The 27,076-nt window shown below is 56.3% G+C and overlaps 2 protein-coding genes across 5 annotated transcripts in view; both read right to left on the bottom strand.

Annotated features, from left to right (window-relative positions):
* Positions 1–668: 668 nt before the first annotated feature.
* On the bottom strand, positions 669–5,284 carry MANF (mesencephalic astrocyte derived neurotrophic factor). Its single transcript, XM_032412141.1, has 4 exons — positions 4,816–5,284; positions 3,959–4,086; positions 2,867–3,008; positions 669–1,438 (listed from the first exon to the last, which is right to left on the bottom strand). The coding sequence occupies exons 1-4, from the start codon at positions 5,282–5,284 to the stop codon at positions 1,254–1,256; spliced, it is 924 nt and encodes a 307-aa protein (XP_032268032.1). The 3' UTR covers positions 669–1,253.
* A 748-nt stretch (positions 5,285–6,032) lies between these two features.
* Positions 6,033–27,076, bottom strand: part of DOCK3 (dedicator of cytokinesis 3) — a 571,728-nt gene continuing 550,684 nt past the window's right edge. For 2 of the 4 annotated variants that reach the window (XM_032411365.1, XM_032411367.1), the window contains exons 41-53: positions 26,816–26,957; positions 25,673–25,839; positions 25,445–25,531; positions 24,828–25,007; positions 24,106–24,189; positions 23,867–23,983; positions 21,553–21,674; positions 20,171–20,309; positions 19,505–19,652; positions 15,694–15,812; positions 14,432–14,519; positions 9,919–10,001; positions 6,033–9,146 (exon numbers count right to left, since the gene is read on the bottom strand). In XM_032411365.1, coding sequence (XP_032267256.1) covers positions 8,637–9,146; positions 9,919–10,001; positions 14,432–14,519; positions 15,694–15,812; positions 19,505–19,652; positions 20,171–20,309; positions 21,553–21,674; positions 23,867–23,983; positions 24,106–24,189; positions 24,828–25,007; positions 25,445–25,531; positions 25,673–25,839; positions 26,816–26,957 — 1,986 coding nt within the window. In that variant the 3' untranslated portion in view covers positions 6,033–8,636. The remainder of the gene's footprint in view (positions 9,147–9,918; positions 10,002–14,431; positions 14,520–15,693; positions 15,813–19,504; positions 19,653–20,170; positions 20,310–21,552; positions 21,675–23,866; positions 23,984–24,105; positions 24,190–24,827; positions 25,008–25,444; positions 25,532–25,672; positions 25,840–26,815; positions 26,958–27,076) is intronic. The other 2 variants (XM_032411366.1, XM_032411368.1) reach the window with 2 other exon arrangements.

Genomic DNA, 27,076 nt, shown 5'->3' with positions numbered 1-27,076 from the left:
TCGGGGTTCAGGACACTGCACTTTGTCAGATCTTAATAGCCCACCTAATTCCTCCAAAAAAGGAAGTCTTGGCTTGAGAAGTAGCTCAACCTTCTTGCTTCCCTCCTAGAAACAAGGTATTGAAGATGTGCTGGCTGTCGTCAGTGGATGCCACAGCAGGTGGGAACAAGGCCTATGGAGGCGAACTGAATTTAGCAGCATAAACGATGTGATCTGAAGTCTTCCTTGGAAAGCACTGCCTTAGTCCTTCCCTTCAGGTGGTCTCGGCAGGCCCGAGAAGCAGAGGGGTCTCCACCAAGTCACAGCTCATGCTGACAATTGGGTTTCCCAAAGCCAACCCCGGAGAGGAACTGAAAAACCAGACTCTGGGGACGAGAGACTTCACTGCTGGACTTATCTTGGGTAAACAAGGCAAAAGGCAGCCTCTCACTGACTTTGTATAAACCAACCCCTGCAAATCTTACAAAACCCCAATTAGGCATCAGAAGCTTGGGACTGACACGAGGCCACAAACTCGGATGACCAAGTAGATGGCCAGATCTGGACAGTGGTTGGTGGAGGTAGCCAGGCCAAGAGCATGTTTAGAAATGTGATGGTACTAAACACCGGCAGTTACTGAGGTCATCCTCCCAGAAGGCCACACTAAATCGACCCTCTGTCCTGCTCGGGCACAGCCCCGATAAAGCCCCTCCCTCGTACACCAGATTCAACCGCTCGTGCCCTGCAAGAAGCCGCACGGCCTCTGGCTCCTCTCCTGTGACTTCCACTCGAAGTCACCTCAGGGTGGCGCATCAGGCGCAGCCACCTCCTGGGCTCGCCTCCACTCCTGCACCAGCCCCCCTTCCCCCCACGCCTCAGCCCGAGTCCTGCCCTGGCATCTCCAGCCCTGGTCGCCGAGGGACAAATATGAAGATATCAGACAATTCTTTGTTAACTGGAAAGCATAAACTGGTGGGATCTTCATTAGGGTTGAAATCCTATTTCAGATTCACTTTAATTCTCCAAGGACAGCTAGAAATTTTCTTCCTTTAATAAAAAAATTCCCAGACACACTTTAAAGTCCTAGAGTAAACCAGCAACAGAACAAAGTGAATCCCCCCAAGGGGGGCGCTGGAGAGCCAGCATCATCAGGAAAGCTCCAGGCTTCACACCTGACATTGTCAGGAGCCCGCCTAAAAAATAAATTACAAAAAGGCTGTGGGGAAGAGGCAGGTGAGCTGCTTTCCCCTCAGGTGCAGCAGGGATCAGGCAGACTACAAATCAGTCCGTGAACTGGCTGCCTTGGGGGCATATTTAGGCATCAGTTCATTAATCTTCCGGATGTAGTCAGACTTCTCCGCACAGCCTTTGCACGTCTCCCCCCAGTCGTCCAGGATCTTCTTGAGCTCTTTCACCCGGAGCTTCTTCAGGTCCACTGTGCTCAGGTCGATCTGCTTGTCTGGAGGGAAGAGCAGGGAGAGCTGGTGGGAGTGGCCACAGACCCCCCCACCCCTAGTCCCAGGATGGGTCACCCCTGCACAGCCCCCCAACCCTTAAAACAAGCAGCCCTACTGGTCAGAGGGGGACAGACATTTCCAGACACCTGCGGTGCGTGTCAGTGCCCCACAGCCCCCCAACCCTTAAAACAAGCAGCCCTACTGGTCAGAGGGGGACAGACATTTCCAGACACCTGCGGTGCGTGTCAGTGCCCACCGCCCCGACCTGCAGGAACTGGCCCGAGGCCCCTTCACCAGAAGGCCGGTCTCACCCTGGCGGCGTCCACCCGGATGTGCAGTGCTGCCCGGCCCGGGACGGAGGCCATGTGGTCCTTACAGGACAAACCTCACAGGAGAAATGAGGTTCCCACTCCCCCAGGTGCCCTGACAACTAGTCACTCACTGTAGAGTGACAGCTCCAGGGTGACAGAACAGACAGATCTCCTAGCTCCAATTTCCCAACACAGACCCTGGTCAGGAGCTTACTCCCCGTGGCCACTCGTGAGCACAGACCAGGAGCCAACCGCCTGTCCCAGGTCCCTCTCAGGAGACTAGGCATCCTGGACACAAGTGGGCAAACATGGGCCCTTGGACACTCGAGTCACAATAAAATATGTTGGTGTTGTTTAAATTTTATAGACAACTATTTCTGGTCCTGACTCGGAGGACCTGGCCTGCTTTTTTCCTCTGTTCGATAAAAGGGGTGTCGCAGCGCCCGGAACTCTTGGGCCTGCCTGTCTGCACACAGCATTTCCCTTCAAAATAATAAAGATCGCTGGGCCTTCAGCAGGACGAGCCTATTAAGACCAAGTCAGGCCACATCCCTTCTCTGCTCAAAAACCCATGTTCCCAGGGGCTGGGTGGTTCAGTTGGTTAAGCATCCGACTCTTGATTTTGGCTCAGGTCATGATCTCAGGGTCGTGGGACTGAGCCCCGCATCGGGCTCTGTGCTCAGTGGGGCACCTGCTCGAGATTCTCCCTCTGCCCCTCCCTGCACTCTTCCTCTAAAATAAATAAATCTTAAAAAAAAAAAAATCTCTCTGCGGTCCCCCCACAAACCAACAAAACCATGTTCCCAACTTCACTCAGACTAAAGACCTGAAGCCAAATCACCGACCTGCAAGGCCCTCTGTGACCCGTCCCCCCGTCATCCACCGCCTACCTCCTCTGCCTGCAGTGCTCTTCCATTAGCTCCTCTTGGCTGCTCTTCTACCGCCTTCAAAGTCTGCTGAATGCCACCTCCTCCGTGAGGCCCATTCTGCCAGATCCGTACCCCCCGACCCCGCTACTGCACGCACTCGCCGTGGCTCTCGTTTCTCCCCCGCCTCTCCCAGCTAGCATGCCTGAGCGCGAGGCTCCGTGGTGGGTCCGTAAGGCCTGGCCACACTCACCATACTTCAGCTCACAGATCTGGCTGTCCTTCTTCTTGAGCTTCTCACAGACCTTCTCCACAGGGATGTGGTGGGCCAGGGGCTTGGACACCTCGTTGATGATTTTAGTGGCAGCGTCCTCTGTGGCCCCGATGTAGTAGCACTGCAGCGAGAGAGGACAATGGCCTTCAGGCGGTTCCACTTGAGAGCCTTCTCCTCTGCAACACTGACAGCTCAAAACCTCTCTCTGGCAGGGCCTCCTGTTCCCACGCCCTCCTGTACTGGCGGTCACATTCAGTCAGTGTAAACCCCGGGCTCTCAATACATGCTCGGGCCCAGGGCTGACAGCCTCCAAATAAGTTTACGAGTTACCCGGATTCAGACCTTTAAACAGAGACAAACAAACCAGCGACTGCCAGGGAAATTAAAGCTACAAAAGTCCTCGTTTTATTAAGGCTCTTGTCCTCAATTCGGCCCTAGCCCATCCTGTGCCCACTTTGTTGTCTTCTCGTGTCCTCGCACATGGCCTCCTCTGCACTCACAATGGCTGGTCCCTCTGGGGGGGGATGCTCTTCCCCACCCCCGCCCCAAACAATAATCACTCTTCCTCAGAGAGATTCTTGACTATTATTTTTTTTTTTTTCTTCTTATTTATTTGAGAGAGAGAATGAGATAGAGAGAGCATGAGATGGGGGAGGGTCAGAGAGAGAAGCAGACTCCCCGCTGAGCAAGGAGCCCGATGCGGGACTCGATCCTGGGACTCCAGGATCATGACCTGAGCCGAAGGCAGTCGCCCAACCAACTGAGCCACCCAGGCGCCCGAGATTCTTGACTATTCTGCCTAAATCAGCGCCCACCCTCTCTGCCAGAGCACCCTGGTCATTTTCTCCAGGACACTCATCCCATGGCATCATTTGCCTGTTATTTCTCCCCACTGATCCTCACAGTGCCCAGCACACAGTAGGTGCTTAATCAATACTAACATGAGAAAAAAACATCCTAACTGCAGGATGCATGAAAGCACTCGCGTCCCACACCAGCATACTGACACAACAGCGCACCTCCTGAACGCAAGTGGGCAGGGCCAGCCAGGGAGGGGAACAGGCTACTCACCAACCGATTCTCTTTGCCTCTTGCTTCCTGGCAGAATTTTATAAGTTCTTTTTCAATAGAGGATGGTGAAAATGTGACATCTCTGTCTTTGAGGTCCTGATAAAATCTTCCCAGATAAGAGATACAGACTGGAAAAGAGAGGGAAAGGAGATGCTCAGCAATCACCAAGTTGCACCCCAGTCCACCAGGAGGGAACTCCGTCAGCAATTTTAATAGGAGACACGGAGGTGAGTTTTTCCATCACCGGGGTTTCTCAGGTACCCTAACAGGCCGAACCCAGCTCCAGGTTGCTGGGGTCCTCTGGTACACCCAGGGCACGCGGGGAACGAGCATCACCCAATGACCCACACACGGCTCCTCCCTGCTCCTTCCACAAAGTTTAAGCCGAGACTGAACACGTGTCCTTGAGATGGACTCACTGTGACCTCATAAGAGGCCAAACCGGAGAGCGAAGACAAAAACGATCCAAATGCTTCTCATTTCCAAACACAACACCAAGCCCCGAGGTGCGGCTTCGCAAGCCCACTGGACCCGGCGCGGCGCTCACAGCCGGCCCTAGGGGCTCCCGACCTGAGCCAGGGAGAGCCTCTGCCCAGAGGTGGGAAAGGACAAAAACTCCGGCGTTATCTCAATGTCAAGACAAGTTTTCTGTACGATCTAGTCCCAACTTTTTCTTGTCGGACCAGTTTCCTAGGCCCGGGAACTGTTTTCTAGCCGGCGGCTGCCCCTCCTCGGGCGGACGCCGCTGGGACCGGCCGCCGCCCCCTCCCGTTCCAGCCCCGGCCTCTCGGCCGTTCTGTGGTGTTCAGCGCCGCCGCCAGGCCGGCCTTGGCGCGCGGACCCCGGCCCCGCCGCACCTTCGCAGTCGCCCGGCCGCAGGGTCCGGCCGCCCGGCAGCACGCTCAGAGCCAGCGCCACCGCCAGCCCGTGCGTGGCCCACATCCTCCACCTCCTCCGCCACCGCCGCCGCCGCCGCCGCCGCCGCCGCCGCCGCCGCCGCCGCCGCCGCCCGACTGAACCGCGCCTGCCGTGCGGCGCTTCCTCCAGGTCCCGGCCGCGCGCCGTAGTTCCCCATTGGCGGGCTGCCCCCGCGCCCTCCCACACGCCGCGCTCGTACTGGTCCACGCGCCTCGGAGCCCAGACGGGCGGCTCCACGCTACCCTTCCCTATTGGCTGGTAGCGTCGCCCGCCCTTGGCCCTAGACAGTTGTCGGCCGCTGATTGAACCAGGGCGTCCGGCAGGAAGCGGCCGCGGGGGTGGCGGAAGCGGCCCGGGCCGCCATCTTGAGTAGGGGCAGCGGCGGTGCCTGAAGCCGCAAGCTCGCATAGGAGTGGGGTTCGGCCGCAGCCTCGCGCGTGCTGAGTTATCCCGAGTACCCCTTGCTGTGGGTCCCACGCCGGCCCGAAAAACCCCGCGGACTTCCCCTCCCGGGGCCCCGACTCGTGGCGCAGGCCAGCGGCTCTGGAGTCAGCCGCGGCCCAAAGGGCAGGCTCCGGGGAAGTTTCTTTCCTTTTCATTTTTTCAAACGATCCCGTGGGTGGGGGACCTCGGCTTCGGGGACCGCCCGCGAGGCCTGATGACCAGGTCCGAAGGTCCGCATTAGGCCGGAGGCCGCCTTGTTCGGGCTGACTGGACACCGGCCAGGGTGGACAGACGCTGAGCTGGAGGACTTCCCATAGGAAGGGGCCCCCCCTCCGAGCTGCCGTCCTAGGTCCCAGGGAAGCGCCTGGCCCGGTTAGGCGCTGTGGCTGTGCGATCCGAGCCGGCCCGCCGCGGTGGGGAGCTGAAGGGCTGGCCCGCCGCCTCCGGCGGGGACGCTTCGGGGGCCCCTGGCTGCCGGGGGCGCCTCCTGAGTAGGTAGGGGCGTGCCAGTCAGCGGACAGGCACTGGAGGGGGTTTCCTCTTTGGGTGCTCTCCTTTCAGGTGCTACCTGTGTCAGGCGGGACGTTGGAAAGGCCGGCTCTGTGCTCCGGGCAGAGAGATTTCTATGGGGCTAAAGGGCTTGGAGCCCAGCGGCAAGGGCTGGAGAGGGGCACTTGGGCTGCTCCCATTCAGTGAATTCAGTGGGTCAGTATCAGGTATTCATCTTTAATTCACATCACAGCAGTCAAGGGAGTGGGGAAAGGGGGAAGAATCAAGTGGCAGATATTTACATCTAAAATTCACATTACTTGTTGGATTTAGAACATGCTACCACAATATATACAGTAAAATACCTCTTGGGACACTAGTACAAATTTTTTTTCTTTTAACTTTGCCTTCTGGTACAGGTAAGATCATTTTTAAATCACTTTTTTAAACATAAATACACAAAAGAAATGATTAGAAGTCTTATTTTAAATAAGCACAGAATGCCAGAGGTTAAAAACACATTTATAGGGCTGAATACCAATTGGACATCACACTCTATACATTTTTTGCTCAAATTCCTGTACAAATACACAGCATTCAAATAAGTATTTACAAATAAGCTTGAAAGAATGAAAATCAGTATTTCACAATCTTTTCAGAGGATTCTCATTTCTGGCCTCCCACTTCCCCTCAGACTGGCGTTCTCCAACAAAAGGGATTTGGATTATGTCCTTTTCATCCAGTTAGGGAAAATGGAAAGGGAAAAAACAAACCTAGCTCACCTTGCGTAAAAAGGCAAGGCCAAACCAACCCACACTCCCCTCCCTACCATCCTGTGTCACCAGGTGGAGAAGGTCGATGTTCTTATGTGATGACTGCCTTGTCCAGGGATTGATATTCAGAAGTGCCCTAAAATCTAAAGATACCCTCCTACCTAAGACTCACACCCAAAGCTAGCTCCCGACCCTCTAACACTTGTGAACACCAGATGTTCCTGGCCTGCCCTCTGAGGTTGGGGCTGCCATGACTGACCCACTCTGCCTGGAGCCATCCTTACAGTATCAGAAAGGACCCACACTGGTGAGAAGCACCCCCCAGATGCCCTGAGGGTAATGCGGCCCTCCATCTTTCCCAATAGGCTAGTTGCTGGCATTCCTGTTCAATAGGCTGGCGTTTGTGTACAAGAGAAGAACACCCTGACCAGCGTTGTCTGTTTGGAAAGAGGGACTGTAGGGAAGGGATGGGGGTCTAGGGCCCAGGGCCTGGCCACGGAGTCTGGCCAGCAGAAGAGAACAACGGGAGAACACACCTGCTCAACAAGGAGAAGGCCGCCTTGTGACCATCAAAGTTGTGAACTCAGGTAAATGAAAGAAAGATATTTTGTCTGTAGACTATTTTTTTTTTTTAAGTAACTTAGAAGCACCCTGGTAAAATACTATTACCACCCCACCCTATCCCCCCAAATAATAAACCAAGAGGAAAATCAGTGCCCTGACCTGAAAGAGTTTCCTATAAAGACACCACTGCACTCTGCCCAACAGACTGGGGAGGCTGGAGAAACTGGCCTCCTGCCCGCCCCGAACCCTGAGTGGTGGTCCCCGTGGGCCTGGAGCAGGGGATTGGGGGGGTAGGGGGTGGGAGGCGGGAGCTGGGGGGTAAGGGGGGACGACGATGACTGCACTTGGCCACTTGGGAGAGGATTATTCAACCTGCATGGCTCTCTGCTTCCAAAAGGAGGAGGTCCCTCCTAACCTCTTTACCCAGGACCTTGCTGAACCTGACCACGAGTCCTCAGGGCTGGAAGCCTGGCTGGGCAGCCAGCCCCACTGCTCAGAGGTAGTGCTGAAAATCCCTGATTCAGGAGCTGGATGACAGGCATTCTGGCCACTTCTGAAAGCTCAGAGGATTTCCGGCCCCTGCCACACCCCAGCCTCACTCCTATGCCAGCTCTTCTCTCAACACTTGGCCTCCTGGGCCCCAGGGAGGAAGGTGGCTATGGCCTCTGGCTCCACACCCCCACTCAAACCCCAGAGGGCGGGAGATAACCTTTGCAGATCCATTCGCCAGGGGGGCTCCTGCAGGGCATGAGGTGTGTTGAGAGTGGAAGGGAGCAAATGGTCAGAAATAAAAGTGATGGAGGGTAGAGTGGGAGGCAGGGCTGACCCACGGAAGCCTGGCAGTGTGCCCTGGGCGTGCCGTTAGGCTAGGTCACATGCCTGAGCTGGCAGGTTGGCCCAAGCAGCCCCTCAGGTGCACACTCCTGGACGGAAGAGTGGGCGGGTGGGTAGGCTTTTGTGCAAAACGGCTTGTAGCTCCCTTGTCCACCTGTGACGTGTAGTCCACGTGGTCCTTGCAATCCCTGAATACAACCATGAGCTCTTCTGTCCATGCAGCAGCGGAAGAAGTCCCTAGTGCAATTTCCATTCTTCTGTGCCTCTCTGCCCTGGAGGGAGGGCCTGGGCTCCGACCCCTGGGCCCTGCAAAGCTGCAAAGTAATTCTGTCTGTGCAATATCTCCGTATAGCTCCACGTGGTCTGGAACTGCAGGAGGAAGAAAGCATCTACTGCACAAAGGAAAGAAAGGAAAACCCATAGAAATGGAAACGTAGAAAATGAACTAAAAAGAGAAGCCACAACCCTTCATGCTGCTGTGGCCTCTGTACATGGCAACACACGAGTTCACGGCAGTAGAACGTAGACTCGGGGTGGCTCTCTCCTGAGTGCCGGGCCTCTCCGGCTCCCTGGGGTGGGGGAGACTTGCTTTTCACACCTGGAGTGGCTGGGCAAGCTGCTCACCGCGGGCGGCGTCCCGGCCGCCTCCCTGCCCCTCACTGCTCCCCTCGGCCGTGCTCCCAGGCCAGGCGGGCCTGCTCTTCCTTGGCGCTCCCAGGAGGCAGCGAGGCCTTGCGGTGCAGGCCCCGAGGCCTGTCGGCGTCTTCACGTAGCAGCACGCCCTCCTCGTGCTCCAGGGCCGGCAGGCGGCTGTGGTAGGGCTTGGGCGGCAGCGCAGGCGGGTCCATGGGGTCCTGAGGGATGACGCACCCCGGGGCTGAGTGGCTTCGGCATGGCTGGGCCTTGATGGAGTCCAGGACGGCGGACTCGGAGAGGCTGTAGTGGACAGGGAGGTAGGGCGGCTCGAGATCTTCATCGGCGTTCCAGGCCTGGCTCGGCATGGAGTCCATGGTGTCGGTTCGGGGTGGGGCCTCCGAGGAGTGCCCAAAGTTACTCTCGCTCAGGGAGGACACGCCGCTGCTCGCGCTGCCCGACAGTGTGGAGTTGCTGCCGTCCAGACCCGACTGGGGGCTCGTGGGGGAGGCCGGGATAGGGTGGAGAGGAGACTGCAAAGCAAAGGGTGCGCACGTTAGAACCCCCGCTGCAGACCTGCTCAACAAGGAGAAGGCCGCCTTGTGACCTTCACGCGGGCTCGCCGTGTGAAGACAGGGCCGGGCGCCCATCTGTCTCTTTGGAGGCCGCCTCCCAGCACCCCCCCCACCCCCTAGCAAGCCAGTGAAGCCCCAGAATCAGCTGCATTTCTGTGGGCAAAAACATGGCCCTGCCCTGGCTGCTAGGCATTTGTACCCGTGGCTCTGGGGTGCTGGGTCAGCAGGCCAGTGGGGAGAGCAGAAAGAACCCCAGGGACCATGGGCCAGGTGAATGGACTCTGCTGCTAAAATCTGTGACTGAGTTCGTCTTTTCCAATGTGCAGAAAATGAGTGAGTTTTCACGAGGCTTTGCTGCCTCCTGCCTCTTGCTTTTGACTGGATTCTAGTTTAAAATGCTCTACCATCTACCATGGGAGTATCTCTTTACTTCTTGAATTGTAGCATGCTGATACCTCGTGGCATCAGCAGGGAGCCCCCAGCCCCTCACTGCCCCTTGCCCGTGCACTCTGGGTACCGTGTGTTGCTGTCCCCGGGACCCTCTGACCTCCCTGGCCCCATCGCATTGGTTGCAGGACGCATCAGTCATCTGCATCTCGAGTGTGGCCCTGGCCACCCCTAGCTTCCGCTGGGCTGGGTGCTCTGGGACAGAGGAGCAGGGAGGGTGACCCCAGAGCAGATGAGAAGCCTCCTCTCACGCCCCGGTGGGGCTGTTGCTTCAGTACATTACCTTGCGCAGAGTCCGGGCAGGCAGGGCCGGGGGGGTGTCACCCAGAGGGTGGTGGAAGGCGTCGAAGTGTAGGGAGTAATGACCTGCAAAGGGAACAGAACCAGAGCCTCAGTTGGGGCCCCTCCAGGGCTGTGTGTCAGCACATCCTGCTGGGCCAACTGCGCAGCCGGGAAAGAGTCTCCTGAGGACCCCTCAGCATTGAAGGCCACAGGAAAACCTCTCTTTTCACTGGAGTTTTCCAAAACAGGCTGCTGGAGTAAAAGACACCTGTGCCCCGCAAAAGGTCAAGAAGATGGAGTGTGTCAGAGCCCGCGGGACGACGGGCCGCCGCCAACTGGCCGCTCTCCGGCAAGCTGGTGGGTCGCGGGCTTGGCACAGTCGGTTCCATTGTCTTCGGCCCCCCTGGCTGGGAAGGCCTGCCTGAGCGCACCTGCTGTACTTGGAAACCTCACTGACCCCAAAGCCCAGCAGGGTGCTTCCTGTGGTGGAATGTTTTTTCCTTGGCCGAGTCAGCCCAGACAACTGCCCATCTTCTTAGTTTGGAGGGTTGCTGCCCTTGCCCCCGGAGTCGAGTCTGAAACCAGGGACTATCTGGGGGACCCGCTGGAGGTCTTCTTACCATGCAGCAGGCTTCGGGGAGGCACTGGGGGGGTGGCTAGGATGCGCCCCATGTGGGCAGACGGGGAGGGCTGGGCCTCTTGGGCTCCACTATCCAGGCTCCAGCTGCTGGGGGCTGTGGGAAGGGTGGGACCAGACGGCACGAAGGGAGGTTACTCCCGTCCTCAGGGAGAAGCCCATCCTACCGCCTCTGGCTTCTCCAGGTGTGTGCTTCGTGCCCAGCCCGTGTGGGAGGGGCATGCCAGCCCCCAAAGCTCTGGCCAAGTGAGACACTGTGGCCCACGGGGGCAGGACGGGAGCTGCTTAAGGGGATGGCAGCAGAGGGAACGGATGTCTGAAGAGTACTTAGGGGGAGGCAAGCTGAGAGGATAGCAAGGAGCGAACGCCTGCCTCTGGGACTTGCCAGGAAGAGGACAGAGAACAGAAGAAGTGAGCAGAGCAGAGCGGAACGGGCTGAGACAGAATGCAGACAGAGGGCAGGCCACAGAGCTCCTCCCCAGAACCGAGTCGGGGCTCTCCCACTGCCCTGGCACAGTGGGAAAAGCAGGGAGCATGGTGGGTGGGAGGCAGAGACTGCCTCCTCTTAGAGCTAGTGAATGGCCAGGGGGCAGGCAGGGGCTGGCTCCCAAAGGGCCTGTGGTAGCAAGCAAGCTGAGCCCCTCCCATGGCCTCTCTGCCCACTGACTGGGTTTGGGAAGCACAAGCGGTTTTCAGGCAAGGACTGGTGTTCACTGTGCCTGCTGGAGGAAAGAATATACAGCCCAAGAGTTGTGGCTCAGGTCTGGCTGGACCAGTGGCTTCCCAAGAAGAGGGAGGACTGTGGAACCATGGGTGCTTTGAGGCCTGCAGAGAGGCCCTGTTCCTGGCACCCACATGCCATGGATGCAGGGTAGAGTGGGCCTTGGACACAGGGAAACAAAGAGTGTCCGCCTATGCTAAGGAAGGAGTTCAGTGCCAGAATACTTGCTCCCCACCCACCCCGGCCCCCAGCCCCAGCCATGGCTGGGGTGAGTGACTTGGCAGGAAGGTGACGAGACGAAGAATGGCTGGACCTTGGGCTCTGAGGGTGCCACTCTGCAGGAGCAGAGCGGTAGAGGACATGTAAATTCCGTTGGCCGCCTCGTTCTGGAGACCAGATACCACCACCAGGAAATGTGCCTCTTGTCTGGCGGAACGGGGAAGCACACTCTCCCTGTTGGGCTGTCAGCGGCCGGGCAGTAGCTCCCAGCCCGCGCCCTAGCCGCTGGCTTTGTTCTCAGGCAGCTATAACCAAACTGTGCCCCAGGAGCCTGGGCTGTGGGCCCTCCTTGCTCCAGGTACTGAGCTTTAGGGAAAGCTAGGCCCTGATGGGACCTAAGAGGCTCTGGAAGGGAAGGAGCTGGAATCTAGCCTTCAAGAAGGATGTGGTCAGGAGGGGCCGGGCCCACATGATCCAGCGAAAGTGGCGATGTCCTTCCTCTTCCTCCCCCTGGTCTGGAACTGGAGTGGGCCTGCAGCAGGACACAAGGCAGAACTCCACTATCTGAACAGCCTCAGTTCTCAGGACTGCTCAGTCCCATGGGATGGTTGATGGCTGGTGGCAGGAGGGAGGACGTGGCAGTGACCGGGTGGGCAGGCCCTCAGCTGTGGCCTAAAGGGAGGAAAGAACTCTGCATCTGACAAGCACCACCAGCTGGGTTCCACCAGAAGGCCTCCTCAGGGAGCCCGAGGCACCCGAAGAAAGGACAGGCCCATTCTCACACAGGTTCTCCTCAAGATGGGGCATCAGCTTCTGGCTCCTCAGCACTGGAAAAAGCCACCGAATCTCAGAAATTAAGAAGCTTGGAGGTGGGTCTGGGCAGCTTCCCCAAAGGGGTGCTGACAGCCCAAGCTCTTACATGCACATCTAGGCCCTGGAAGAATGGTGGGGCCGCAGAAGTTCACCCACAAGAGCCCAAAGGAACCTGCGGGCGGGGAGGCTCTGGGGGGAAGAAAGCCGGCAAGACTGCAGGGCTTTACAAAGGGTGCCTGCCTGAGCCCCTCCATGTTCACCCTGCAGCCCGATGTCCGTGAGCTACGAGGCCCGTGGACCTTTGCTGCGTGGCACAAGGGCACTGGGGCTAGTGGAAAAGCTAAGACGGAGTAACAGTCTTGGAGAAGGGGGCGACCCCTGCTGTGGCCTGGCCATCTCTGTCTCTGTCTCTGTTAACAGGGGTCCAGCGCTGGCCCGAGGTCCCCGCTGCACAGCCAACAGCCCTGAAAGCAGGCTTGTCTGGGCTGGGAGTCATTGGCAAAGAGAGATGACCACAAGTGAGAGGTGGAGGCTTCATGGGACTCAGGATCCTGATGACAAGAGAATGGTGACAGGTATGTACAGCTCCTGTCCTGGTAGATCCAGGTAGAAACTCAGGGAGTGATTGCTCTGGCCTGTGTGCTCCCACTAGGCAAATGTCTCATTTGCTGCCCTCGAAGCCTTGGCATTGTGGCGTGGGCATGCATGCGGTGGGCTCAGCCTCTTTCCTGCCCACACCTGGGGCTGGGCGTGTCCAGCTTCTTGCTGCAGCCTGGTCTGAGGCCCGATGCTCTTGTGTCCGGACGGTGTAATGTCCCGGTCTGGCAACCAGCACCCATTTGAGCTCTGAGTCCATCTGTGCTCTTGGCTAGTTGTCAGATAGCTCCACATCTCAGGTGAAGAAAAGGCACCATGGATTTTGGCCACCGAGGCACTCTGTAACAGGTGCAGGGGCCAGGGAGGCTGCATGTTTCGGGGATGCGCCGCCTTGAGGCCAGCAAGGCATCTTCAGCCGGAATCTCCATGGGCTCTGTGGTTGAGCACCTGGTGCTGATGCCTACCAGCCACTGAGGCTGTGGACCCCATGTCTGGTCTCCCTAAAGAAGACACAGAGGCCTGTCCTCTGTGGTGAGCAAGGGAGGAACAATGACAGTGGGGACAGCAGACAGCAGTTGGTGAGGAAGTGCAATGACAACATGATGACAGTTTTGGAGGGACAGGTTCTGATGGGACAGCAGGTTGTATTCCCAGGGACTCTGTGTGCCCTGAACTCCAACAGAGGGAGGAGAGGGAGGGGACACTACAGGGAGAGGGGCTGGTATGGGGCCAGGTTCTGGGTGGCAGGTGGGTTAGCACAGTCCTCAGACAGGTATTGCTCTGTGTTAAAGTGAACTCAGACCTCCAACTGTGGGGCTTTGGGCCGGGGCCCTATGGGCCTGAGTCTGCTTCCTCCATCAGCTTTCTGTGGCAGAGCATGGGTAAAAGTCCACTATCCAAACAGCCTCTGTTCTAACTGCCCAGTCTCATGCCTGGGCTGATGGGCTTGCAACATAGAAGATGGACTCACAGCAGCCGCCGGCCAGAGTGGCTGCAGGAGGACTGGACTCAGAGGACCCGGGGCTCCCTTGGAGAGGACTGTCTCTGGGAAATTCACTTTGCCACGGCCTGTCCTTCCCATTCTTCTAGGGGCTTGTTTGGCCATAGGCCTATTCTGGGCAACAAGGAGAGGTACCTGAGGGCTCAAGTTGAGAGTAACCGAAGGGGCCACAGGGCCTGCTGAATTCTGGGGCTAGTTGGCAGGAGCCCAAGGGAGTGACTGCCCACAGTCTGAACACAGCAGCCTGAGTTTCCATAAAGGTGGGCTCAGGGCAGGTGGCAGCTGGGGCCTCTCTGACGGTGGGCCCTGGGGAGGGAGATCTACAAACTAACAGGATCCAAACTTAGCATCAAGCCAGACGTCGGTTTAACAGTGAGCACAGGAGCTGGTCAGGACTTTGGACAGACAGACAGGCCTGGGTGTTGAAGTATGGCACAGCCTCGGCCAGCTGGCGCTCGGGGACAAGAGTCGGACGCTCAGGATGGGGACAGACATGGGGGGAGGCCACCTGGGAAGGGGAACAATACCTTTTTCAGCCACAGACAGATTGGGATCACTGCAGGGTTTGCAGGATCCGACCACTTGCTGGAACAGGGCCCGCTGGAAATTTGGCAGCTGAGGGAAGGAGAAAAATATCAAAGAGGGTGAAAACAAGCAGTTATACCTCAGGGGGCAGTGCTGTGGGCCTAGGAGCCAGGACATTTTAAGAGAAGACAGGGAAATCAAAGCAGTGGCACCGCTCACGCTTGAGACGTGTTGAGAAGCTCAGGCTGGCCACAGGAAGACTGTCCTTGCTATCTGGCTCCAAGTGCTGCCATGTCCACATGGGAGGCAGCTCCCTACCATGCCTGGCTGGGCTCCAAGCTGTCTCGGGCATGGCCAAGAGAAAGGACACAGGCACTTGAGAGTATTTAACTGCATCCCTCTGTCCTGCCACGGAGACCCACCGGCAGGAAGGATTGAGGGACTCCTTCACCCCTCAGGACTGGCAGGCCGGGTCTCCTGGAGGCCCCCACACAGGCCCAAGTCAACACTGAGGGTAAGGGCAGCCCTCAAGCCCAGAAAGTCTCGGACAGGACCCACTGTTGTGATGGGCGGCTGCCAAGCAGGCCTGCTCCTTCCACCTGGCGCGGCTGACCAGGCACCCGGAGGTACCGCTGAGAAACTCCTGGCACTCTGGACTAGGTAACAGTTGCTTGGAGATGACTCTCATGGACTCTGAATAGAAGGGCAGGCAGACCGGGCAGGGGAAGGAGGTAATCCCCACAGCTTCTGGTTCAAGGCCCCCAGGTAGGGTGTCTGGAGAGCTGTGCAGCAAACGGTGTGGAGCAGCCCCAGCAGCCAGCGAGGGGCTCCGGGTAGATGGATGGACGGATGAAAGAGGCAGAGTTTGCCCAAGTGAGGATGCCCTTCATACACACAGGGAGGAAGGCCATCCTCCAGACCCGTGTCCACCACTGCCTTCTCGGGACAGGAAAGAACCAGGTTCCTCTGCTAGACTTTTTCAGGATGAGGAGTCCAGGAGGCGGGCAAGAAGGACGGATAGCTACACAAGCAACGGTGGCTCCAACCTGCCACCCATCTCCCCACAGCTGCACTCCGTCGGGCTCGCCGGTCCTCAGAGCCACCGTGGTCCCTGTCCAGGGGCCCAGCAGCCTTCTGAGGGTCGCATGGCAGAATGCAGGGGGCAGGGAGGACAGTACAGAAAGCCTAGCAGACGCAATGAGAGAAGGCCGGGCCTTCTTTTGCAGAGGGCACTCAGAGGGCACTCAGGGTCTGGGTCTACTACCTGTCCGTTCTCCAGGATGGCTGCTGGGTACATGGCACTGCTTGGGCGGTCCCGGTGCGCAGGCAGCAGCAACATCATTTCCCGGGCGTGGCGGTACTTATCTGGCAGAGAGGGAGAGCCTGTAACCAAGTGAGAACAATCACGCACAGATGACGAGCCACAGATGGAGGGCCCAGCGGGCACGCATCCTGGGGACCAGGGAAGCGGGGTCGGTGTCCCCTAGCAGCTGGGGAGAGGATGAGCTCAGCAAGCACAGGAGGAATGAAGCAGAGCCTGCTGGTGAGATGGGGGGCGGGGGCTGCACCTGACATCCCGGCCGAGGCAGGCAAACTGCAGACGGGGGCAATGCAGGCCCACTGATAGAGCCCCCCTCACCATGCTCAGAGGCAGGTCATGAGGAGAACTGAGGACTGGAGCCAGGCCCCAAAGGGCCCCCTGCACCCGGCACTCTCAGGGAGATGGGCGTGGCCTGGATGTGGGCTCTCTCAGGGGGCCCAGGCATGGGCACAGGCCAGCTTGCAATGGAGCCATCACACAGAGACAGAGACACTCAGGTAACACAGTGGCACAGCTCTTACTGACGCACTGTGTCCCCATACACTTACCGTCCCCGGACACCATTGACCCTGTTCTCAGCCAGCTCCCTAGCACCTTTGCCCAGAGGCTTCTCCTTCCCAGATTCCAGGCCCCCAGAGCCTGGCCTCTGCCTTCCTGCCCAACCTACTGCAGCCCCAGAGCCAGACTGGCAGGGGTTCCGGGGCCCTGCACACAGGGGCTCTCCAGGGAGTCTCACTCTGAGACTTGCCCTTCAGTGAACTTGGGGGTCATGGAGCTAGTCTGGGAGCTATGGGCCTTGAACCCAGGCTCTTGAGTTGGCTTGGTTCATGCTCTTCTCCTGTGAGGCTTTTGTAGTGATCTCTGGCCCGAGGAGCTGTTACAGAGGCCAGACAGTGCCAGAGGCGGTGTGGCCCAGTCCCCATCCATACAGCCCATAGCTGTAGGCCCAGGCACCTGTCACCCACGGTCCTTGAGGGGACCTTCCACAGAAAGAGAGAATAACTTGCTGGCTTTCCTTGGAAACGGATAATCTGGAAGGCCCTCCACATGTGCACTGCTCATCGCACCAGACGCCAGCATGCCTATGAGAAACTAGCCTCCTGGAAGTCTCCGGCTGCCTCAAGTGGTGGAAAGCCTTCTGTGGCGTGCTCTTAGTGACGCTGGAGAGCCCCTGGGCTCCATCTGAGAGGTGAACCTGCGGCTCCGGAGGCTCTGTTCCCGAAGCCCAGAGTCCCTGGGGCCTTCCTTAGAGTGTGTGGTGCACGGCCCGTCAGGCACAACTGAAAAGGTCTCTGCATCAGCCTGCCCCCGGAGTCCTTGAGATATCCCTCTTGTACTCACTTTAGACCCAGAAGATGAGGCTTAAATACTTTGCAAAAGTCGATATAATAAAAATCAGTAGTGGCTATTTGGAGACAAATGGAAAAGAGCTCCTAATCCCACCGATTTTTATAGTTCCTTGCTGGGAGGGAACCTGGCAGCCACAGCTCTGAACAGAGCTCCCCTCCACTAGTGTGCACAGAACGAGACATGCACCTTTACGCCGATGCCGTGATAGCCGACTCCACACCAGGCATGTGGCTGGCCACGGTCCCCGCCCTCGCGGAGCTCACAGACTGGCTCACCAGGCCACCCTCAGATCCGCACACTCAAGGTCCTGATACGGGTCGGGGGGCTAGGGTGGAGGGACAGCAGCCTGCAGGCCCCAGGTGCTCTGCTGAGGATCTGAATCCACGGGATGGAGGCCCTCTGGTGCTATAACAAAGGGGTGCTCGGTGCTACTGTGGAGATTTTCAACTCTGCTATCCACTGCTCTCCCACTGCCCTCAGCCCTCGGCAGCCAATCTCATGGGAGCAGGGAGTGACAGCTAATTTTCGTGAAAATATTTAACCACCACAAGGGCTTCTGTGTCACGGGACTTCTGCACTACTTGAGTTGTAGCCTGGGTAAATCCAAGGGAGACTAAGTCCCAGAACGACAAAGTTATTCAAGGAGGATCAATCAGAATGCCCGTTCTCTAGCCCCAATCAGTCTTTTCACCACTAGGGGGAGCTGCCTACCTACAAGAATTTAGAAAGAGTTTACAAGCGTTTAGAAAGGCCTTGCAAGGCCTTTCTTCTGGAAGGTTTCCAAGTCAACAGGGACCACAGCAGAGAGTGTCAACGGGCTTGGCAAGGAAGGCCACTGGTGTCATGACTACTCCTAGGTGTCGGGGAAGTGCCTCCAATGCAAAGGACCCTCCAGAACACCTTCTCCATGAAAGCCTTCCCTTCACCCATAACACCAGAAACAGAGTGGACTGCTCCCTTCCTTCTGTGCCCCCAGGGCATCGCCTACTGCATCTCCCACATTTATCTCAACATATCAGTCTTCCTCTGCAATGCTGGGTCCAGGTCTTCTCTCCATCTTCTCTCCCAGGGCCTAATGCTGGTAGGCTCCAAACAGGGCCCACAGTTTTCTCCAGAGAGGCTTACGCATAGCTTGCATGGAGGGCGTAGGCTGCAAGTGAATCCCTGCTCTTTCTTCATTGCCTCTGCCCTCATCACCATTTCCCGCTTTGGGCCCAGTTCCATTTAGCCCTTTTGTTTACTTTGGCACTTAATGTCTACTCCAGAAAGGGAAGGGGCTTCTGTCAGCCTTTCTCTCTACGATATCCTGGAGTTTGGCTCCTGTGATGGCAACCTTCAATGCCTTCCCTCCAAAAACACACATGCCACTCCTCACATCATGAGGTGGAGTCTCATTCCCCACCCTGGTATCTAGGTTGGCCTTAGGGACTTGACCAGACAATGGAATGTGGCAAAAGGGACATTCTGGGATTTCCAAGGCTGGGTAATAAGAAGCCCAAGCCACGGGGAAAGGCCCTATGTAGGGACTCAGGTCAATAGCCCCAGCTGAACTCCCAGGTGACAGTTACTACCAGCTGTGTGAGTGAGCCAGCCTAGTTGAACCTTTAGATGACTCCAGTCCCAGGTGACATCTGACTGCAGGCTCATGAGAGACTGCAAGCCTGGCAGCAATACCCAGCGACTGGCCGGTGAGCTCAGACCACTCCCTTCTGTCGCCATCCCACACAGCCATCCTGGGAAGCACTAGATCCTAGTTCCTACAGCCGATTATCATTCCACCACAAACTCTTCTGTCTAAAAGGACAGAGAACCAGATTTCACTGTGAGAACTAGGATCAGACTGTGAAAAAGATGCTGGCTCTCAGAGAACAATATTTTAGCCAACTGGTAAAAAATCAGGCAATAACTGGCAAAGTACATAGCTTTTCACAGAGCCATCTCTCCTGATTAAGCCTTTCTCAACTGAACAAGTTCTTTTTGGTTGTTGTTACTTTTTAGAATAACATTTTTCCAGGGTTAAGTTTAACCTTCAAATTGAATTTTCACACTGTGCAGTCATGCTCGATTCCTCAAGACAAGACTCACTGTTGCCTTAACTTTGATTTTTATTCTTGCAAATATTTCAATGGAAAAGAACTGAGCTTTCTCATGGACTGTGTGTCCTCTTACTGAGGTGGAGATGTGACATCCATTCACCTCTGTGGCATCCACTGCTCAGAGCAGGGTCTGAAGCCAGCCAGAGAGAGCTGGAGCTAGGAACCCTTGAGTCCTTAGTGCTGAAAGGGGAGCATTCTCTAAATCACAGGGCCACTTTCAAAGACAGAGCCACAAACGAAAGGAGGACTAGTGGGGCTCATGAGGCCCTTTCCTCGCCCTTCTGCAAGCAGCGCCCTGCCCTCCTTACCTCGGGCACTGGAAGGGGCAGAGGTAATCATCTGGGATGGTGCTGAGTGAGTGGAACTCAGGCTGGAGGAAGAAGGGCTTGCCTGGGACGAGGACAGAACAGAGACGTTGGTGACTGAGCCCTGGTACCTGGGGTTGGGATACACGAGCTGCAAAGGGAGAAAAATCAGCAGGATAGAGGTCTGAATGGCCAGGATTGTAGGACTGGCCCAGAGTTGGCTTTTTCATGACATGAGGTGCCCAGACCCGGTGTCTGATGTGGTACCCTGGGTCCTGATGGAGGCCAGGCTGGTGGCTGGCACTAAGGGTTACCCACACCACCCATGGAGCAGGGTTGTTGGGTCGACTCTAGTGATGTTGCCCATAGAGGATGCAGGACTTAGCCATCAGGAATGCCAGGAAGGAGGGCACTTGGAGGAGGATCTCTCCAATGGGATCTTGAAGAACAACCAGGCCTGAAGCTAGATTTCCTTCTTGGGAAATAAAGCCTGGGAACTGTGACATGGGATGGTGTGGAGGGAAGGCAGTTTTACTGGCTCTGGGTGTTCTGAATTCAGAAACTAGAGAACTAGGCAGGGATGCCAGCCCTCAGAACAGATCAGCCAGCAGAGAGGCGAGTCCTCCAGGTACGGTGCCCTGGCCCATTCTCCTTGGACAGCTTTGGTACCTGCATATGGTGGTATAGGTCCTCGGGAGCCTCGCCCATGGAGCTGTCCCCCATCATCACCACATTTCCTGCTTCACTAGATGCGTGTGAGGAGAGAGAGGATGATGAATGGCGGCCTGTGCCCATCAAGTTCATGGGGCTGTGAACAAGAGTGGGAAATAGGGAGGAGTCAGGCCGGGAGCTGAGAAACTTCGCTAGGTGGTGGAGGACAGTGTCAAGGGGTATGTGAAGCCTCAGCCAACACTGGCTTGGAGGGTTTCATAGCTAATTCTTATACCCATCTGAGTCCTGGAGCATTTGTGAACCCCCACCTGCTGCTCAGGGTTCCCCTGGTCTGCGAGGGCCAAGGGTAGACTGGCGAAGTCTCTACCTGTAGTTAAATGGTTTATGGCCACTCAGTCTCATGACATCAGCTGTTTCTCAGTTAGGACAACTGAAAATCATATGCTGAATCAGGTCGAAGACTCCAGGGTCCCCTTGCTATGCGGTGCTAGTCTGAGCCAGCAACCACCCCCTGCTGGGATCTGCTCCTAGGTCAGGGGTGTCTCCTGGTATGGGCAAGCTACCAAAATAGCTGGCTGGTAACCATCTGTTGGCTTCCTTCTACATCCTTCCAATACTCTCCTCTATCAATAGTAGACAGCCCCTCATTCATTCATTCCTTCTCCTTTATGGAGGCCTGGTCTGTGCTGACTTATTGCTTACGTTGGAAAACAAACCCAAGGGAGAGGCTCCTCTCCTTGCCTCCTCCTCTGACCTGGCCTTCCTGCCCTGGAGGCTTGGAGTAACTTCCATTGAGCCCAGACAGATCAGGACTCCTGAGTTCAGAGGAGCCACGCCTTGATGTGCTTCCACCTCACCATGTGGTTCTCTCTCTTAAAACCGACTGGGGATCCTCATTCCCCTTGGGATTGGGTCCAAAGGCCTGAAGGAAGGCGGCCCATTCCGAGCTGGAACTGGCCCCCTTCCATGCCCCAGAACCCTGTACTCCAGCCACAAGGCTCTGCTGGTGGGGTTGACTGGGGCGGCTTGTCTACCTCCTGGGGCGCCTGCACATGGCAGTCCCTTTGCCCAGATCCTGTTCCATCACCCACCTAACCCCAGCTCGTTTCTGCCTCACAGACTTCTACTTATCCTTCAAGACTTACCCCAAATGCCCCCTCCTCTGTGTTCTCACGGTACCATGCACACTCCCCTCTGTCAGCCCGGATAACTGGCTCTGAGCGTGGGTCCTGTGGCAGGAGCTGTGTGTTTGCTGTGTGCATGGGTGAGAGGGCATGTGAGCGAGTCCACACACCTACTACTTCAGACTTCCTGGCTCTGATCTTTGACATCCCGACTTACCTCTGTGGAGGGGACCCTCCCCAGCCCTAAGGCCGTACCTGTGCCGGTGGGTCATCTTGATGCTCTCAGGGCTCATGGGACTATGGGACGCTAGGACATTTCCCCGCGGGGTGCTGGTGCCTGAACATGCAGGACTTAGCTTGTCCAAACCCGGAAACTCCTGTTGAGAAATGAATGCCCCTTCATCAGAGTAAAGAATGACTAAGTAATTAAGGGGTGAGAGGGAAGAGCAGGCTGGTGGTAAAAATGTCAGAGAGAAAGAATCCGATACTGTTGGCTGAGCCTGAACTGCTGACATTTTGGGCAATGGCCCCTTCATGACTAAACACCCTTCTAACCGCACTGGAGTCTAGACCAGAGACCCAGAGGCCCGGGGTTGACCCCACTAAGAGGACACATCTGGAAGAGCCTGACGTTGCTCTGAGTTCACAGGAATGTGTTACCGGGCATTCTCAGTACAGAATCAGTGGAATAAGAGCCGGAGAGGAAGAGCTGATCATCAGCTGTCAGTCAGTGGGCACCTCTTACATAAGCTGGGGTTCCTGGATTGCTAAATGGCCCAGCTCTTAGTGACCTGGCTTAAGCTGCCTGTGACACAGTCTGTGGGGGAGATAGGACCCAAAATCCTGATGTTAGTTGCTGAAAAACAGTATAGTTCTATTTTAGCATGATTACATTCTTATTAAGTAGATAGATATCTTTGCACAAATTTTTGAACCCAAACCCTCCTGGGTGACAGCACATTGGTCTGTGTCCCTGTCTGTGACTCTGGAGAAACAAAGCATAAGGTTTCTTCAATCCCTCACCATCTGTGGGCCCTAAGTCCTACTGGGGATGCTTCTGAGCTTGGCCTGAAGAAGCAGCAGGTTTTCCACCCCCTTCTTCCAAAACATGCTGAAATGAAAAAGAAGGGTGAACTGGAGAGGACACCTCTTCATTGCCCTAGAGACTTAGATGTATGCGGGTGAGTATTTTCTGCTTTTTGCTGCAGTGGCCCAACAGCCTTGGAAGGCAGAGGACATCCCTTGCCCCAGTGGCCAGACTCTAGCCTGCTTAGGTTGCCTGCAGTGATGGGGAAGTTTGCACACAGCAGAGACGAGCCAAGAGTGAGAGGTAATGGAGTACCCACCAGACTTTCCCTTTCTCTGCATGTTTCACCCTGAAATACCATGGGAGAATCATTACAGAAAGGGGAAATTTCAGGCTCTGTGGGCTTTCCTCTGGAAAATGTGCCCACTTGTCAAACTACGGACAAGCTTCTTTTTCTCTTTTTACATTTCATGCTATCTACACCCGTGCAGGAATGGCTGAGACCTGCACTGGGAGCCTGAGATGACCAGAAGCTCCCACATCAAGAACAAGGCAAGTCAACCCCAACAGGTCAGGGTCACTGAATCTGAGTGGTCCAGCCTCTCTCAGGCCAGTGATCATCCCTGAAGAGGAACCTCTTGTCCTTGATGGCCTTGCCCCACATGTTCGAACAGCCCTGCTTCCCTTGCCACAGGTAACTGGGTTCACGCCCCTTGAGATCTGGCAGCCAACCTGTTTAGCAGGTACGTTTCTCTAGAAAACACTTGGAATCAGCCTCATGGTTGAAAATGGGGTGAGAGTACATAAACAGGGGGCTCAAGACCACTGAACCCTAGTCCTGGAATACAGGCTCTCCTTTTGCTTGTGTGCATCAGTCCTTGGGCCAAACCCTGCGGTGGAGGCCAAAGAGCCAGGTCAGAGTCAGGGAGAACTTCTGGAGCTTGGGGCAGGCTCAGAACCCGGCTGACCCCTCTAAGAGCAGCAAGTACAGAAATACTGCTCACCCTAGGCTTTGTCAGATGGGAGTCTGAGTCACCAGATGTGTTGGAGGAAGAGGGAGGGAAGGATGGAAAGGAGATAGAGGGGAAGGTAAAGAGAAGGAAGAGGGATGGGGGAGAAGACGGCGGGAGGATGGTGAGAGAAAGAAGAGAAAGAGGGAGATGGGGAGAGAGGGCTGACTCAGGTTATGCCTTACCTCTGTAGATTCCCTGGATGGAGAACATCTCCAAAGAGATGTCTACATGTGGGCCATATACTTTAGCTCTTTTCCTCCTCATATGAAAACCTCTCTTCACCAGCGCAGTACCTTGAGAAATGTTCTTTGCCCTTGAATCTGACTCCTCCTCAGGGAGGGGAGTGAATGAGGGGATCCTGGGCATCCTTCCTCCAATAGAGCACTCACCTCTGCCTGCTGCCCCCCTGTGGTGGGAGCAGCTTCTCCTTCGTGCTCCCCGCCCCTCCCCCCTTCCTTTGGCTTGCTGCACTCTGCAGGAAATGCCCGCCGGTTCTACTGCAGCAGGGGCCCGGCAGGGGTCGGCTTACATGGTAGAGGCTGGCCCGCATCATCTGGAACTGATCAATCAGCTTCTTATGCAGAGGCCGCATCTCTGGGTGCACAAACTTCTCATGAACTGCCAGCCCGACTCCAAGGACATGGACCTATTAGGGTGACAGACAGGGCCACTCTGCAAGCCAGGCAGTAGCCCTTGAGAACTGTAGTCGTCCTGCGGTGCATAGCTTTTCCCTCCTGGTCACTGGCCTCTAAGCCCTGCAAGACATACCTGCTCCTGCATGAGCTCCTTGAGCTGGGTGATTTTCTCTGCGTCTCCCGGGTGCTTGGTGATATAATCTTTATCAAAGAAGGCCTGTGAAAGGAAACGCTACGTCAGGAAGACTCCTCCCAGGACTACTGCTTAGAGGGGGCCCAGGAAGCCTGAGTCTCAGGTGCCACTTGAAAGGCAGGTTCTGCCTCCTCACAGGTACACACACCATCTCTAGCCTGGCCTGCTCGAACCTCCTGCAATCACAGGTGTGGTTTTTGTGCCGAAGAAGGACTGAAGGTAGCCAAATAATCTAATCCTGGATGCTGGTCCCAGTCCCTCAGGGAGCCTGGATGGCCTGGGTAGGGCAGGCAGGGCTGGTGGCCAGGGTGTGGGGCCAGTCTCTTAGCCACCCACAACTTGCTTCTCATGAAGGGCTGGGCTCCAGGGCTTCTCCTGGAGGCCACTTACCACCTTCCATAATCAGATGGATTACCCATCTGTCAGAGTTCAGAGAACAAAAAAGAAGAGAAGGTCCCATGGGAGAGCCATGCTGCAGAAACGGGGAGTGGGAGGGAGCTTAAAGCCTCACCCCAGGACCACACCTAGTCAGTGGAGGCACAGCTAGGAGAGGGCGAGTTGGGAAGGCTGCCCTAGGAGGATGGAGTCTCAAGAAGAAGAGCCTGAGAAGTGCCTTCCCAGCAAGGCTGCCTGTTGTGGGTCTGGCCCAGGGTCCTGCTCACCTCTTGGTAGCGTGCAATGCCCCCGTTGACAGCTGCATCGATGACGCCGTTCAGGCACATGCTGAGCAGGTTGATGTTGCCGTGCACCTGTTTGTGTTGATACTGGCTGATCAGGGCCCGTAGCTCCTGGTTCTTATTCTCAACCACTTGGATGGCATTCTCCAGAGGGCTCACCTCCACCTGAGGGCACACAGCACACGGTGTCGTCCCAGGCACAATGACAACCCCTCCCTCAGCACGGTCCCGAGAGTGGGGATCCAAGATCAGTGATGCTGATTCCCACCCTTGTTCCTGTGGACTTAAGACTCCCTGACCTCTTTTGAATTTTCTCTTCTGATCTGTAGGCACTCAGAAGCACAGTAAATAGTGAAGAGCACCCGTTCTGAAGTCAGAGAGCCCTGGCTTCCCGAACCTCAGGGAATAGCTTCCACATTTGTAAACTGGGAGATTAAAAGTATCTGCTGCCCAGGGGTGTTGTGAGGGTTAGAAGAGAGAAGGTGTACAAAGCCCCCGCACAGGATTGGCACGTGGCTGACGCTCGCTTTCTGTCTTCAGTCCTTAGCGAAAGGTCCCCAAAGCCAGGGCTGAAGATCAGCCCCATCCGAAACGTGTCTCACCAGTTCCCTCCTCTCCACTTCGAACCACCGAGAGATGCCAGGCAAGCTGTGGGTGAGGGTCAATGTGGTGCGCTCGATCCACAGGCTCTGGAAGGAGGTACAGGCCAGTGAGCAATTTTTGCCACACCTGCCTGCCTGAAGGATGAGACAGTGACAAGATCCTGAGAAAGTGGGGCTTGCCCCTGGCCTTATTACAAGTACCACCCCGGCTTTCCTAGAGTTGTTCACCTTGAATTCATTCTCCTTGTCTTTGGGGCCTTTGTGAAAAGGCCTGTCGTACCGGAACTTCCTCACATTGTTGACACGGTAGAAGCTCTTGACGCGATCCGGGACCCTATCCATCTGCAGGACATCCACATAATCTGGGATGGGCGTCACCGCATAGATCTGCAAGTCTGGGCAGGAAGTGAAGGGAAAACCCAGACTTGCCAGAGAGATGGATCTGAGTACTGACTCCCATCATCCGCTAAAGGAGAAATGAGCACCCCAGCCCCTATTCCCGAATGGCAGCACCAGCTGCATCTTGAGGGCCAGACGAGACCCAAGCACAGTTAGACCAAATTTCCCTCTCTGCACCCTCTCCCTGCTCTAGCACAGCATCTCCTGAGCACTCAGCCAAGGTGAGATGCCAACAGCCAAGAAAGACGGGAGAGAGGTCAGGAGAATGCAGGTGCCCACCCTGCAAGAGCAAGAAAGTTGTTAAGAGCCGGGGCCTGCCCACTGTAGGTAAACTGTATTTCCTGCAGAACAATCTTTTAATAAAAATACTTTTGGGGGTCTTTGTGGAGAGATAACATGGGAGTCCACCTGCCCTCCCCTCTCTGGAACACGCCTCTACAGTCATGGTGACTGTCATGAGGTCTCCAAGGAAGCTGCGTGAGGGGGATGAGGGGCAGGCCAGTGTTTGCAACCGGACTCCCAAGTGCCACTAAAACCACAGGCTCTCCCCATCCTTCCCCACCCCCAGGGCTGTACCTCAGTCTTCCTGACAAATAGGAGCAGAGCAGGGCACAGAGTGGTGGTTATCCCTGGGGCAAGAGTCCTGGTGGAACCCCAAATCAGCCTGTTGAGTGACTGCTCCCGGATGCCTAGGCAGGTCCTTCACAGGGCAAGGTGGGGACTAAGGTAATGGTAGCAGCCAGCCTAGGGATAAAGGTCCCCCCCTAAAGCCCTGCTTCAGGCACTCCACGGCTAAGGGCATGCCATGGCTGCCTCTGCTAAGTGTGGGTTCAGTGATGAGGACACACTCTGTTCAGGACTTATGGGTAACCTAGCCCATAAGGCCAACAACACAGCAGGGGGCAGCTGACTGGGTGGACCTCACCTCCTAGGACCCCAACCCACCTTCCCCCACCAAGCAACAAAAGATACACTGGGCGTCACACTGCAGGATGGCATCGTCGGGGTGGTTGGGATGCTGCATGGCAACGGCCTGTGGGAACTCGCTGAGCATCCTCTGCTGGAAGGCCTCCAGCCTCTCGTAGTCATGGCCCCGGCACACGTATTCTTTGTTCTGCCACAAACAAGAGAGCCTGCTCTCTGCCTTGCCTCAAGCCCCCATCTCCACAGGGGTGTCAGTAGCTACGCATGTCATAAGCATGTCCTAGGGGCCCCTGTGACAGTCATGGGGCA

This window comes from Phoca vitulina, unplaced genomic scaffold (genome assembly GCF_004348235.1).
Source record: "Phoca vitulina isolate PV1807 unplaced genomic scaffold, GSC_HSeal_1.0 scaffold13, whole genome shotgun sequence".
Taxonomy (NCBI): Eukaryota; Metazoa; Chordata; class Mammalia; order Carnivora; family Phocidae; genus Phoca; species Phoca vitulina.
This window is presented reverse-complemented; position numbering and strand designations above follow the sequence as displayed.

Bases quoted from the DNA above. Each gene is read 5' to 3' on its own strand.
- MANF (XM_032412141.1), bottom strand. From the start codon at position 5,284: ATGCGAGCTTGCGGCTTCAGGCACCGCCGCTGCCCCTACTCAAGATGG. The intron at 3,009-3,958 runs GTGAGTAGCCTG...CTCTCGCTGCAG, and splicing joins GAGGCAAAGAGAATCGGTTG to TGCTACTACATCGGGGCCAC. The intron at 1,439-2,866 runs GTGAGTGTGGCC...TCTTCCCTCCAG, and splicing joins GATCTGTGAGCTGAAGTATG to ACAAGCAGATCGACCTGAGC.